General features: G+C 35.3%; 1 protein-coding gene across 1 annotated transcript in view; it reads right to left on the reverse strand.

Moving 5' to 3' along the window:
• Positions 1-6,868: 6,868 nt before the first annotated feature.
• Positions 6,869-15,539, reverse strand: part of LOC150080918 (transcription and mRNA export factor ENY2-like) — a 73,175-nt gene continuing 64,504 nt past the window's right edge. Inside the window, exons 4-5 of the mRNA XM_090381294.1 lie at positions 12,346-12,420; positions 6,869-7,253 (exon numbers count right to left, since the gene is read on the reverse strand). Coding sequence (XP_090237420.1) covers positions 7,177-7,253; positions 12,346-12,420 — 152 coding nt within the window. The 3' untranslated portion in view covers positions 6,869-7,176. The remainder of the gene's footprint in view (positions 7,254-12,345; positions 12,421-15,539) is intronic.

Raw genomic sequence — 15,539 nt, forward strand, 5'->3', positions numbered from 1 at the left:
ACAATAAAAATCCAGTTGCGTTTCTGCTAGTGGAATCTGTTATAAACTGGTAGTAAACTCGATCTAATTGCCTACCAATAGCTGGAATTGTGTTGGTTTTTACGTTATGGTGAAATGTTTTTCCCCCTAAAACAAATACATTTTCAGAATCTTCTCTTCATTCCTATCGTGTTGCGTTCGGTTGGGGTGATTTTGCGTTTGACTGCCATTTCTTGTAAACACAAAGGCGAATCGTGCATAAGCTGTTATTTGTTATTTGGTTTTTTAGGAGCATTAGCAACTAAGGCCATATTGCTCCGGTGCGGTGGTCATTCCCTGACCTTTCCGCATGTTCCGTATTTGGTGGTGACGGGCTCGAACCCCGGTCTAATCAAGAAGAGTGTGCTACGCACTGCTGCTCCTTCCCACCTGGCTACGGAGGCGCCTTCGTGCATAAGCCAATTCGGTTTGTGTTATATTATAAGATATCGTTACCGTATTTATAAATAGTGTATGATCGAATTCGCGTAGTGTAAACATGTTATACGAGGACTGACTGTATACGGCTCGACCGACGCGATCCATTTCTCTCGTGAAAACGATGTAATTTCCGACAAAAGTTGAGCACGAATTCGAACGCACACATAAATGACAGTTGGAATACAAATTCTTGTATATGTGTGCAGCTAAGTTGAATTTTGTTCATCTTTCGCTCTCGCTCTCACTCTCCGCCGTCGCACCGTATATTGATAACATATGAGAAAACAACCTTGAAGATAGTGGGCGGCAGTGTTGCCAAACGAAAAACTCAAGAACCGCGTAACTCCGAGTTCGCGTAAGTCGGGGTAGCGTAAGTCGGGGTATTACTGTACGTTTAACTACAAATGTTACTTTTTTAAGGTGATGCAGTTTTGTCTGCCACTGTATATAAGTAAAGCAATCCTTGCTGTTTTTAGGATTGATTAGCCAAATATTTCTTGTAATCTGCCTTCACTTGCCTAATCTCCTTTGTTACTTGATTACAGACTAGGATGTCTTGCAGCCCAGCAAGGATTTATTGCTGTGATTTGTTTGCATATCTTTACAAAATTCAGCTCAACTAGCCACTATCACCAAATGTTTATGAACAGTGTGTTCAAACAGTTTGCCATGGAATTCACTGCACTCTTAGAGTGAGAATCTAATGTTAAAAATGTTTGATTTTGTGATAACATCACTTTCATTTAAAGGGGTATGCAAATAAGCAAAATTTTGGATTCTGGAGAATCCACACAATTTTTAACAAGCCATTACATTTACAAAGGATCGGTGTATGATATACACATTCTGCATTCTTGGGCCAGTATTTTTCAATGGAAACATAAGTGACTTTTTTTTTATGCCTTTCTTGTGTGGCTACTGCATTAACATGGATGACTGGTTTCAAAAGATAGTGGGAGGCCCCATTCTTCAAGTTTTCCCTGGAGTTGCTGGATGAAATTTTTGACAACATGGTGTTTTCTAACCACTAACCTGAAGTGTATAGCAAAGGACTGGTGTGACCTCCAATTTCACTTGATTTAAACCCATATAATTTTTATCTTTAGGATTATCCCAGGGTATTTCAGAAGGATCCAAGAGATGAAATTTGTGTTGAAGTAAGTTCTTTGCGACTTCACCTCTCATTGTGGGGGACACAATTAATAAATGTGCATTGAATATGTTATGGCACAATTTTTTTTCCCCCCAATACTGCTATGTAAAGTGTTAATTTCCATTTCTCAACAATATTTTTTCTTCAAATGAAGAAAATATGATTGAATAAAAAAAACCCTATGGCAGTGGGGTAGAATTTTTTTTGGTGTGGTCTGTGAAATATACAGATATATGTAAGAAATAAAGGGGGTAAAAAAAAAAAAGTTGTACCACTGTTCTTTTCACACTTAAGGAAAGATATTTGCATATCATATTTATCTTTGGTTACAATCACATGTTCAAGTTATCTCTCACAAGTGCTATGAAATTTTTCATTGTGAATTGTTCTTATCATGTGTACATACAATAACAAAATGCTTTTTGCTTGGGAGAGAACTACTAATGGCAGTTACATTCTATCACTTAAATAGTAGAATACTTGTTTTCTCTGGAGAAAAAGGCAAAGGGGATGACTTTGCTTGCTTTTGATACAAAAAGAGAGAGAGATTAAATGTAAATTTAGCATTTGACAACTGGGCTATACGAGGGCTTAAAGAACAAATTTGATACCCTCAAAGTAACTGAAATGAGGAAATCATCAAACAGCTGCTCAGCAAAATGGGAGATATATTGTGTAAAAAGGACAGGTGGAATAGGACCAGGGTAAGTTAATGAAGTTTTAAAGCAGCTATCATCTTTTGAGAGCACAAATGGTGATACTATTGTACACATTGGTACTATTAAGAATAGGAGATGTGAAGATTTCTTAACAGGTATAGTGTAATGCAGAGAAGCAGCCAGGAGTTGAGATCAAATTTAAGTGTGTGGAATTTCTCAGTCATGAGAGGAAGGAGTACGTGAGCGCCTTAATCAATTCGACCCTGGAGAAATTGTGAAAGGTTCAGCGAGTAGGATTTATTTTTTTCAGTATTGTCTGTGACAAATCTAAAAAAAAAAAAAAAAAAAGACTTTTTGCAGGGATAGGATACAAGAATATTTACTACTGCTATTGAAGCAGTGTTAGGCAGTTCAAAAAACTGAGCAGGCAGAGAAGGTTGATTCCTACACAGTTTCTTTTGGGACGTGCTGCAGCCTGGAAAACAAGGTGTAGGTGATTGAAGGACTGCTGAGGGTCCTTGTGGTAAAAGCAAATACATGGACTGTATTAGCTTACTGAAAACAAAAACAGGCACATGGGTTTGGTTGTCCTGCAAGTGTATTGAATCTGGTGATATGATCCAGCTGACTAGGGAAGCTAATGGGATCTGAAGTAGTATGGGATTTTCCCTTTTTGAAGTTGGGCACCCAGGTGTGCTGTTATTGCTCTTGATCTACATCCTTCCTAAAGTGAAACCTCCAGACCTGTATACAGTACTCAAGATGTGGCCTAACCATGGCCTTGTACAAAGGGATAATCATCTCCTTATCCCTGTTAGTAAACTTTCTGTATATCATTAGCAACATGCACCCATGAGCTGTCCTGACAGCACGTCTGCACTGCTCAGAGAATTTCATGTCTGACTGCACAATTACCTCCAGGTCTTTTTCATTCTCCATACCCAGAGTAGTACTACACAGCTGATAAGTTACTCTGGCATTACTGCTACCCATGTGCAGTACCTTGCATTTGTCAATATTAAACTTCAAATGCCATTTCTCAGCCCATCAACCAATTTTCTTAGATCTTGTAGTAGTCCACCTTGATGACTGTCGTAACCACCCTGCCACCCTTTGTCTGCAAACTTTTAGACATTAAACCTGATATACCTTAATCAATATCACCGTTAAATAGAGATCAAATCTAAATGTGGAAGGATAGTCAATAAAGCAAGATAGCATACAAGGGGATTAAAAAGTTTCAGGACCACCCAAAATAACTTATGAAATTCATTTGTTGCATCACCAAATGCTATCACTTCATAAAGTCCAGTTCAAGTCTTTCCAATCTTCAGCAAAATTTAACATATATGCATTGTTATGTACTGTCACATAGCAACGTGGCCAAATGCATTACCTTAACCCTAGATTGGTACCATGCATAAATCTTACTCACATGGCTCTTAGAAACCACCCTCACCTCTTTCCTTTACGTCATCTTACCCCTTCCCCAATTTATTCCTTCTATGGTTAGTCAGTCTTGAGATGCGACAGGTGGCAGGGCTCCAATGCACATTAACTTGTTAATATAAAGTGAAACCAAAAAGGTATGGAGTAAATTTTACTTATCACTACATGGGTATATGATTTTTTTACATCACTACCAAGGTACGTAAAATCGCATTCATAACTAAATGACTGTTACTCGTTCCATTATATTTTTCTTTCATATAAAAGCCTACTGGGAAGATATTTAAAGAACTTCTCCAATGGTGGACCAGGAAAAGTCTACTAACCCACAGGATATTCCTCAAATCCTAGCTGAACTTGAGTCTGATTTTGAAAAGAAATTGAGTACAAGTGGCTTCATCACTATCATCAAATGATACTAGATTTGATGATCCAGATTATATCCCTTTACTTGATGAAGATGATATAAACCATAGTCTTGTTGAGCACACAAGAGCTATTGAATGTGAACCTCAAAAAATGAAAAGGAAGGGAAAAAAAAAAATCAGATGTATCTTCAGCCTATAACATGCCTTCACATACCACTGTGCCTTCAACTTCCTCATCATCACTGTTGCATTCTACAAACTTGGAGCTAAAGGTTAATGAAGAAAATTTAGTGGGGGAAAATAGATTCGTTTGGGATACAAAACTGAAATCCAATAACACTAAAATTTCCAATTATTCATATTTGAGTTGGACCAACTGCAATTAAAAGAACAGTGCAAGGACTAATCGAATGCTTCCAATTATTCATTTCAGAGAACATTATCTCACAGATTGTGACTCAATACCAATGAAGACATTATTCGGAGAAAAGACAAATGTGGATGACAGGAAGGAACAGTTCAAGATTTGTGTTGTGATGAACTCAATGTGTTGATGGGACTGTTATTTCTAACTGCTGCAATGAAAAACAAACAAGAGAAAGACAAAAAAACAAGCTCATCTGTGATGATGTACACGCTTGGCTTGTACATCATCACAGATGAGCAACTTATTGGATTTTGTAGATGTTGTCCCTTTTGGACGATGTTCCAACAAAACCTGATAAATATGGCCTAAGACTTGTTATGATGTATGCCAACTCTAATAAGTACATTATCAATGTGGTAAAGGGATACTCCCAAATAATATGGCAGCAGCTGATTACTTTGCTTTCAAACTGGTCAAATCAATTAAAGGAACAAATAAGACTGTTAAAAGAGTATGAAGCTAACAGTAGATGGCACAATTAAAAAAAAAAAAAAAAAAGTATTCTCATCAGAATATAGGAATAAAAAATATAACCATTGAACAACTGGCTTTTTTTTTTTTAATTCTTATTTAGTGATGATATGACAGCAATGTCACATCATACAAAGGTAACAGCATCAAACTTGTGCTTCTGGTTCATCTATTCATGATGATGGTGCTATCGATTTAGGCAATAAACCAGAAATAACTGCCACTTACAATGCAACTAAAGGTGGAGTCAACACGTTTGATTAAATGTCCCATAATATGAGTGCAAATTGTAAGACCCAAAGATGGCCAGTTTTTTTTTTTTTTTTTACATGTTGAACATTGCTGCCATAAATGCATGTTATTTATATTCATAATTTTCTCAAGGATAACAAAAATCAACAAATGCAACCTTTATCCAGACACCAATTCATGTTGAATCGTCACAGACAGTTGGCCAAGAAATGACAAATATATCAGCTGTCAATTCCACATAAGTAGAGGCTTACGTGCAACCCTTGCTCTTGGAATGGAACAAACTCCTGATACAACCAAATAAACTGGAGAAAAACCTAAAATATAAGTATTGTGCATATTGCCAGTACTCTAAAAGATACCACAATTTCGTGTTCATTGCAAAATCTACTTTGAAGGGAACATCATATTGTGAAAAAAAAAAAAAAAAAAAGTGTAAAATATTTTAATCATTTAAGTTTAAGTGAATTTAATTTTGTTATTAAGAGATAATGGTTCTTTACATTACTGACCAGTTTTAAATCAAAACCTGTAAATAAAACCAAGATTTTCATAGCATTTTACCCATGGGAGTAAAAATTACTCCATGCTACCGATAATGCAACATGAAATAACACTACCAGTATAGGGTTAATAACAGACGGTGACTTAAAACTCTAAGCATGAATACTGTTTGTCTTGGAGATGGCTCATAAACTACAATTATATACATTGGTTGGTCTTGTGTTATCTGTGTCCTCTCTGACAAATATTTTGGAGTTACAGTGAATGCAAACGTAAAATTCTTTGCACAGTACAGGTGGCAAGGATGTTCTGCAGAATTCTATCAATGATAGAATTCTGTAGAAGTGAGGTTATAATTATATTTAAAAGACAACTGTGAGATTGCACTTGGAATATCCCAGTGGGGGGTTGAGAGAGAGAGAGAGAGAGAGAGAGAGAGAGAGAGAGAGAGAGAGAGAGAGAGAGAGAGAGAGAGAGAGAGAGAGAGTGTGTATCTGGTAAAATTGACAAAAGGGTGCATATATGAATAGAGATCTTAAGATGTGGTTTACAGAGCTCTTAATAAATAGTTACCTTAGAGGGAGATAGTAAATCGAATGAAGGTGAAATTAACAGTATTAAAACAATGCTGAAACCAGTGGATATAAATTATCCACTGGTTCCAAGCATTGGATAAAATTAAATAAGAATTAAATTGAACTGTTATGAGTAACTGATGCCAAAGACCTTAAGGAAATTTAAAGCCCTGTTAAATACCTAAAGGAAGCATAGCTAGTGTTCTTATTTATTTTATCATTTTTTCTTTTTGCTGGTGAAGCAAAAAAGTCTCGGGCTCCCTTGCAACATCTGCCAAATTACTAATTAATATACTATTTAATAATGATATCTGATGTGAAGCAAAGGAATATCATTCAATATACTTCACATTTTTGCACGATTAAAAACAAAAACTTTATCTGAAAAAATGCTTTTTAGTAGTCAATATTAAAAGATGCAATATTTCTAATGTATATTTCAAAAATTCAGTGACACAAAAGGAATTTAAAATGAACATACTTTATTGAATAAATAGACAACTTTTAACAAATAAGTGATGCGTACAACATGAAATCAAAAATTCTTCTAAATGGATGGAATATAGGATTTTAATTGATATGCATGATAAAACATTTTCTATACTCAAGTTGCTTTATTAATCTGTATGTGTATGAACAATTTGCTCCATTTTAATAGCATATAGAAGTTGTATAAATTGTGAATTGAGATAAAACTAAGGACAGAAGGTAAACCATTTTGCTTCTTATCAAATAAAATTGAAGTGAATTACAAAACTTAAAAGAAAAACCATAATCAAAAAAGAAACTATCTAGTTAAAGCATCAGTGAATCACAGCTTTCAGAAAATTTAAAATAGTCTCTAGGGCTAAACTGTGCATCATATGTTACCCTGTTCAGCTAAAAAGGTTCGAATCCTTTGAAGTAATTCTCTCTTCACAGAATCTGGTACAAGTTCTGAAATACAAAAAAAAATAAATAAATAAATTGTAAATCTCAACTGTTTCTGAATAATAGGAAAAATGCAACCACTATTTATAATGAGTATATTTGATTAGACTAAAATTACATAATATAGGTGTCCACAAACTTCCTTTTCTAAACTAAAACATGTGAATACACATTTTAGTTTAGAAAAGGAAAACAAACCTGAAATCACATCCAGGTGTTAGCAGATATCTTCAAATTTCAATTAGAGGTATTTGACATATACACCTTTAGTTTTCTTCAATATCCCACAAACAACCCAATTCCTCCCATTCAGTAAAATTTATGCACTGCATTTGATTGCTAGAGAAATGCATTATTTAAATTCCAATTAAAGTTCCTGGCATAGGTGGAACATATACCTGATCTTTCACAGATCTCCACAGATTAAAATATAAAGGAGTTGGATCAAGGGAGCATGGATATAACCATTGTTCCCACCATTCAGGTTTGATTTTAACATGCTTCTCAGTTTCTTATGGTATTTCTTAGTGAGGTGAGCCTTGAACTAATAGTCTAGCTGTTCAGCCTGCATCAATCTCTAGATATTTGTAGGTCTCTTCCTCTGTCGTGGCATCACTGTTCTTCGGCTGGTAGTTTCGGCTGACTTTTTTCCCTGATGTAATCTAGGCCAAATTGCATCCTAATGTCATTGCTGAACTCTTTGGTGGTCTGGAGTAGCAGTTGGAGTTGATTCTTGGTTGCCACATAGAGATTGATGTCTTCTATGGACATCCAGTGAGAGGGAGTATACAGGTTCTTTCTCTCTTCATTTAGAGTATATCTGTACTTGCTGTTTTTGAGCATGGTAGACAGTGGGTGGAGTGCTAAACAGAGCCATAGTGGGCTCAGAGCATCTCCCTGGAAGATTCCTGTTCTAATGGGGATCAGTCCGGTTGTGATGTTCTCAAACTTGATGGTGATTCTCCATTTTGCCATGGCTGCTTCAAGGAGGTATGTCAGTGCCAGGTTGATTTTATAGATTGTCAGCATCTCTATCAGACAGTAAAGAGGTTGTTGTTATTTGGTTTTTAGGAGCATTAGCAACTAAGGCCATATTGCTCTGGGGATATGCGGTGATCAATTCCTGACCTTTCCGCATCCTCTGTATTTGGTGGTCACGGGCTCAAACCTCAGTCTAATCAAGAAGCATGTGCTATGCACTGCTGCTCCTGCCCACCTGGCTACGGAGGCACCAGCTAAGAGGCATGGGGTCAGAAGCCTTGTGTTAGTCTATGTAGGTCATGTACAAGTTGCAGTGCTTCTTGTTGGCTTGCTCCATAACTGCCACATCAATTGTAGAATATATGTGTGGAAACTTGCCTTCAGCCAGCAGGTGGTTCATTGCTGGAACAACCTTCCATCTGTCGTTGTTGATGGCTTAAATAAATTCAAGAAAGAACTTGACAAATTTTTGGAGCAAATGGATGGGAAGGGTTTTTTTTTTGCTGATGCTGTATAAGCTTGCTTTCTTACACCATATGCCTCTATTAATGCTAACTCACACCACACAGATTCTATGCTGGCAGAAGAAACTTCAGACTCAGCAGCTCTTCACACTTGTGCTGCTTTTGATAAGAAACATGACCCATCCACCCCTTATACCTTCCCTAAACACATTATTCAAAAACAGTTAAATCAATTACAAACAGAGAAGCAAGGAAATTAATTATTCCATTATGTATTGAAGAGAACAACCAGGTGGCTGATCATTAGAATGGATTTCGATATTTCAACAGGGTAGGTGCAGGATGTGTGGTACCATTCTAATTAGCGGTGGGAGCTTACTCTGTGCAAGCAGTGACACCCAAATTGTCTCAGAGAGAAAGAATCTCCTCTGCATAATGTAAAGAAGAAACATCAGTTGCAACTATCTGCATTGCACTTATTGTTATATATTGCATCGATCTTCATACAGAGACAATTACTCTACTAATTAAAATGTAGAGGTAATTCACCTCTATTAGTGTCAGATAAGGAATGTCTATTGCAGCTCAATGTGCTGCACTGATCTTTTAGCAGAGCAATCATGTCATTAGCAGTGCAATTTCTTACTACACTTTCTTGTTTTATGCATTACAATTTTAGTAAATGCAGTTTCTTGTGCTGCATTGACTTCAGGTGGATTATTCACTGCTTTTCTCAAAGCAAACATTTCAGATGGCTCAGTAGTAATATGCAATTCCTTGTGCTGTGGCAGACTCATTGTGTCTCAGACTATAAATACATTGGATGATTTCAGTAAGATCGTACAGTTCCTTGTACTGTGGCAGGCAACTTGGATTATGCATTTCTTCTTGTGCGGATATACTTTGAATATTGTTGCTTACTTTTGAATGGATGTACCTCATTCTCAGTATGATATTATGAATTGTATCTGTGATACTGTATGGCAGGGTTGAGAGAGAGAGAGAGCCCTTTCTATATACAATGCTATAATAATATGTTGAATTCTTTTATCAATTTTTGTTATGAAATTCAGATTGTTAGATTACTGAACTTAGCTTGGTGATATACTTAAAAATTCTGGAATTCTTAGTCTGTTACAAATTGTATGAAAATATATTTTAAAAAACTTTGTTTTGCTATAACAAAAAAAAAAAAGAAAATTCTGCAGTTACTCTGTAATGTGCATGTCGTTTAGCAGAGAAATTAAATGGCTGCTGGCAACTGGAAGGATCATGACACAGATCCTAAAGTTTTGCAGCAACTTAAAGGACACCTGATTCTACAAATGGGACCCTAGTAGAGCATTTGAAGTAAAAAATATGTTAAATCAGTTTTCTAATTCATAGAAAGTTTACCAAATGTCATTTTATTGCAGAATCATATAATAAGAAATGGATATCTCGACTTCTGTTGAGATTTTAGTTGGTTGGATAACATTTGACCATATAGTTGAAAATGGTTTTAGCACCAAAGGGGAACTGAATGCCAGTATTCAAGAAACTATCTTGAAGTGCTGGAAGATAAAAGCTTGCTCACTTTTTGCTCATTTTATACTTATATTAAAAATTACAGGTAAGACAAACACAAAATAGACCTGGAAGATGAATGCTTTGGAATTAAGGTAAGTTCATTTCAGATTTTTTTTTTCATAAATATGAAATGCAAGTTGGCAGATTTAAAAAACTTAAAAAAAAAAAAAAAAAATTCTTATAATGTGATTAAGAGCATTTGATTATCTGAGAATAACATGAAGCAAGTTTACACAGTTCTAAATAATAATAAAAAAACATAATAATAATAAAATAATAATAATAATAAAAAAAAAATTTGAGGGAAATTTACCAAATTGAAATTTAACTGTTAATAGGAAAAGCCTTGAACCTTTGTTTACCCTTTAATGTTTTTCTTATAGTTTAACTATAAGAGAGTCAACATTAACAAGTCGACAAGAATTTTGAACCTACCAAATTTATGGGAAACCAAATACAAATCTTGTGATATGATATATTAAGTTAAAGGAAAACAAAGTGAGGTGCCGTATGAACAGTCTTGTTCACTGCTATAATTAAAAAAGACGGGTGGAGAGGAGGAGAACTACACTGAAACAATTGTCTTCATCAATATTGTGACTATACACAGTGTTTTCACATATATACAAAGTATATTTACTACAAAAAGATACGAGAATTTTAAATTCTAATGATAACTGGGAATTTTTCTAGCTATGTGTTAATATTACACTTCACAATAATTTGTCTCATCATACTATTTTATGTTGCATTAGTCACCTATATGAAGGTGACTTGTGAAGATGTTTGCAATATATTCAGCAATTCTAAAGAACCAAGTTTGCAATGTTCAAACATGGTAATAAAATAGGCTTCAAAAATATAAATATGCCTATGAGGAAGATGCTTTATCAAAAATTATAAATATTCTGATGGTTTAAGGCAGACAAACAAAGAAACTTTTGTGGGAATAAAGAATTTATGGATGGCCATCAACAAAGTTGGATGAAATATTAAAAAAAAAAAGTTTTGGAGTTAATTAGTCAAGGAGCCTTACTATTTATGATTTGTGCAAAAATCTTTTCTTTCAGAAGCTGCAAATGGATTTTATTAAAAGTTATAAATGTATGAAGAATCTGCCAAATTTATTTCTCATATGTTAATGGATAAAGAAAAATAAAATACTGTTTAACAGTAATTACAAAGTTTGAGAACCACTTAAAGTACTCTGAGTGGTTCTCAAGCTTTCATCACTGAATTCACATTTGGAATTAAAAGATACTATACTGTAGCATACAAAGTAATTGCCAGAGAATGCAAGAGTTTTTCTTGCATTCACTGGCAATTAGATCTCATAGCACTGACATGCTGGCAGATGGTTTGGTAACCAATGGTTTATCAGCATATCCAGAATGACAGTGGTCATTTGAACAAAATTCTCTGTAGTCACCACATTCAAAGAAGACCAGACATTCAATCAAATGTGAAATTTTTTTTTTTTTTTTTTTTTACTGCTATAGGGTGGTGTTATCGCATATTTTTCTCTTTGGCCAAAACTGTGAATTACAACGGTTTGCTACAGTGTGCAATTGGTGGTTCGTTATGCTGTGCTCACTCACTTCACCCTGTTGGACAGTTTTTGACCAAATATCAAATGTCTGTTCTCTTACTTTCCTTAATCATTGGACTTTGCTCACTGAACTGAAGAGAGAGAGAAAAAAAAAAAAAAAAAAAAAGATTTAACAATTTGTGAGACTGCACACTTAACAGTATTAAGAAAACATTTTCTGACATACTACCAATGATTGCAGAATCACTGAACTCTTGTTTTTAGTCCAAGGGCAGCACACAAATGGGTATAAAATACAAAATTAAACAAGTAATCTTTGTTTAAAAATATATTATTGTAACTTTTGTGTAGCACCTCTTACAAAGCTGTTTAAAAATGTTTTTCTTGCAGATACTGAGAATATCAAATTATTTATTTTAACTTATTTGTAGGTTGATCAAATATAATATTACAAAGAGAATCACATTGAAGCATTACTGCTATCACAGGCCATTATGATTAAATCAAAGAAAAAGTTTAATTCTGAGATATTTACCTCTGCCCTTAGGTGTTATTTCTGCAACAAGGTCATCAACAGTCACATTTTCTACACCTTTTTCTTTTACAATTTCTATTGATAAAAAAAAAATTGAATCAGAAACACAACCAAGAATAAGGATAATGACTACAGAAGTGTAAACCACAAAAATACTCTTGTGAACTACATTTTTTCTCCTGAAGAGAGACAGTGCCATTACTCACCAATCAATTATTCTCATCATTCTCTTTACCCAAATTCCAACAACACACTACTGTTCTTTACCAATCACCATTTCTTTTGTCACAATGAGGAGTGGGTGGGAGGGTAAACTGACAAAATAGAAAGAATATTCTACAAATCATGCCAAATGGTTACTAACTACTTCTGAAATTTAAAACATCAATTTAGGCATCAATCAAGCATTAACCAGCATCCAAAACAACTGAATCCTCCAATATTAAATTTACTACAGATATGTGGCAGTGCCTATAACTATACCAGTTGTCTTCTTTGGTTGTATAAGAAATCTGTCAACTGTTTTCATCCATTTTAGTATCCTCCTTTTGTGATATTTTACCACTGGAACAAATATCTTTGTGGCTTACAGGATAATTCCTTTAAACATTTCCAACAGAATATCTGTATCCAGAAACCAAAAATTGCATCTTCAATTGATAAAGCTAGGAAAATTTCCCCACCTTCTGTAGTCCCCCCAACCCCCCCTTCTTTGACTGTCAAATGTTACTCAGAGATTAACCATTTCATTATGATAATATGGTTAATACCTGTTAAATGGCCCCTGCTTACATCAAAGATAAGTGGGGGCCATTAATATTAACAAAGAACAAATCAAGGAAATTTGACATCAAAATACAAGGGACCAATTAGCAAGGAACAAATTATGGATATTTGGGTGCCAAATTAAGTAATAATCATCCAGGAGTTTCAAAAAAACTGATCCCACTTGATGTATTGCTTATTGATTGCTTACACATTCCAATCAATAAGGGCTACATTAGAGTTGCTCATAATGAACCAGTCACCCTTACCTGCCCATCCAAATTGCCTAAAGAGATTTTTATCATATTCCTCACAGTCATTAGGCCTGTAACACAAACTATCATCTTTACATATGTCACCAGACAACTGTATTCCCCAGGGCTTAAGAGCCAAAATTCTTATATATTATATGCCAATAATATATAGGAATTTTGGCAGGTGTTTGTTTTTCTTTCTCTGCAGATTTTTTGGCACACTGGCATCTATGGCCATAGTGTACTATATACACACATATGGTAAATATGTAGGTTATTTATTTAGGAATAGAGAAATATGCAAAACTATTATCAGAAATCAAATTTTATTTTCCTAGCTAAAGTAGGTGGTTCACAGTAATCATTTTCAGAAAACAAATTATTTGAGACATTTGTTTCATTATCCAAGAATAAGGTAAGTGTGAGCAGAACTTCACTGGTGGCTGGAGTGAAGAGATTATGGCATTGCCCTGCATATTTTTGTAACTGAAAAGAATATTTAGCATTAGAATTAGTAGAGGCATATGATGCAAAAAAGCAAGCTTACACAGCAGTAGCCAAAAAAAAAAAAAAAAAAATTCCCATTTCACCCATTCATTTGCTTCAGATGTTTATCTAGTTCTGCCTTGAATTTATTTAAGCTGTCAACTTCTACGACAGATGGAAGTTTGTTCCAGCAATCAACCAACTGCTGGCTAAAGGCAAATTCCTGCACTTCTATTCTACAACTCTTTAGTTCAATTTGAATTTATGTCCCCTCAGGCAATTAATCTGGGCTAGAGGAAAAATCCCAACAGCACTGAGCTTGCTCAAACCATTCAAGGCCTTATACACCTCAATCCGATCACCTCACAGGTGCCTAGTCTCCAGACACTAATTTGCAGAACTTAAGCCTTTCTTCATAAAAGCAACCCCTTGTCCATTCACTAATCTTGTTGCCTTTCTCTGCACTCATTCTAGCAACTCTACATCCTTCCTAAAATGAGGCTTCCAGAACTGTATACAATACTCACGGTGTGTCCCGACTATTGCCTTATACATGGGGATATAAGGTGATTGCAAAGTTCCTGTATATCATTGAGAAGACACCATGAGCTACTCTTGCAGACTGTTGGCACTGCTCAGAAAACTTCATATCTGACTGCCCAATTACTCCCAAATCCTTTTCATTCTCCATCACCCTAAGTGCAGTAGCACACGGTTTATACATTACTCTGCAGTTACTGCTACCCATATGCAGTACTTTGCATTTGTCAATGTTGAACTTCAGTTGCCACCTCTCAAGCCCACCCGCTCAACTTTTCTAGATCCTGTTGCTGTAACATACTACCCTTACTGTCATTAAAAACCCTACCAACCTTCGTATCATCTGTAAACTTGGACATTCAGCCTGATGTATACCTTCAACAATATCTTTGATAAATATAGAAAACAACGATGGACCCAAAACCAAACCCTGGAATACTCCACTAATAACATTAGTCCAAGATGAGCAGTATCCACTGTCTTCTCCCACTCAACCATCCCTTTATGCATAGCAGCAATCTGCCCTTAATGCCATACTGCACTAATCTGTACAGTAGTCTTCCATGTGCAACAGTATCAAAAGCTTTTCTAAGATCCAAATTTGATATAAAAATTATTTTTTGCATCCAATTTATTGGTGACCACATCACAGTATCCAATCAAATTGGTCAGACAATACTTACCCTTAACAAATCCATGCTGTGTCCGAACTGTAGCTGAAGTCTTGTCTAGATGATCCACAGTACTTCTTTAACCAGTGTCTCCATTAATTTCCCCACAACAGAAGTTAAACTAAAAGTTCTCTAATTACTTGTGTCACCCTTTGATCCTCCTGTGTAAATTGGGATCACATTTGCACATCTCCAGTCCATGAGGCCCTCCCCACGTGGAATAGAGATGTGCAGGAAGTACGCATAATTATAGCTAAGGGTTTGCTTACTTCCTTCACTGCCTCCTTTAATATAACTTGATAGATCCCATCCACCTCAGGTGCCTTTCTTATGTTTAACTTCAACAATTTCTCCTCCACTTTGCTCTCAGTTATAAAAAAGTCATTTAAGTCATTACCATAGTTTAATAAACCTTTGGCATTTCCCTTTCTGAAGGACTCCTCGTATGTGAATGTAAATGCAAAATACTCATTCAGTT

This window comes from Mastigoproctus giganteus, chromosome 9 (genome assembly GCF_048544385.1).
Source record: "Mastigoproctus giganteus isolate SK-2022 chromosome 9, ASM4854438v1, whole genome shotgun sequence".
NCBI lineage: Eukaryota > Metazoa > Arthropoda > Arachnida > Uropygi > Thelyphonidae > Mastigoproctus > Mastigoproctus giganteus.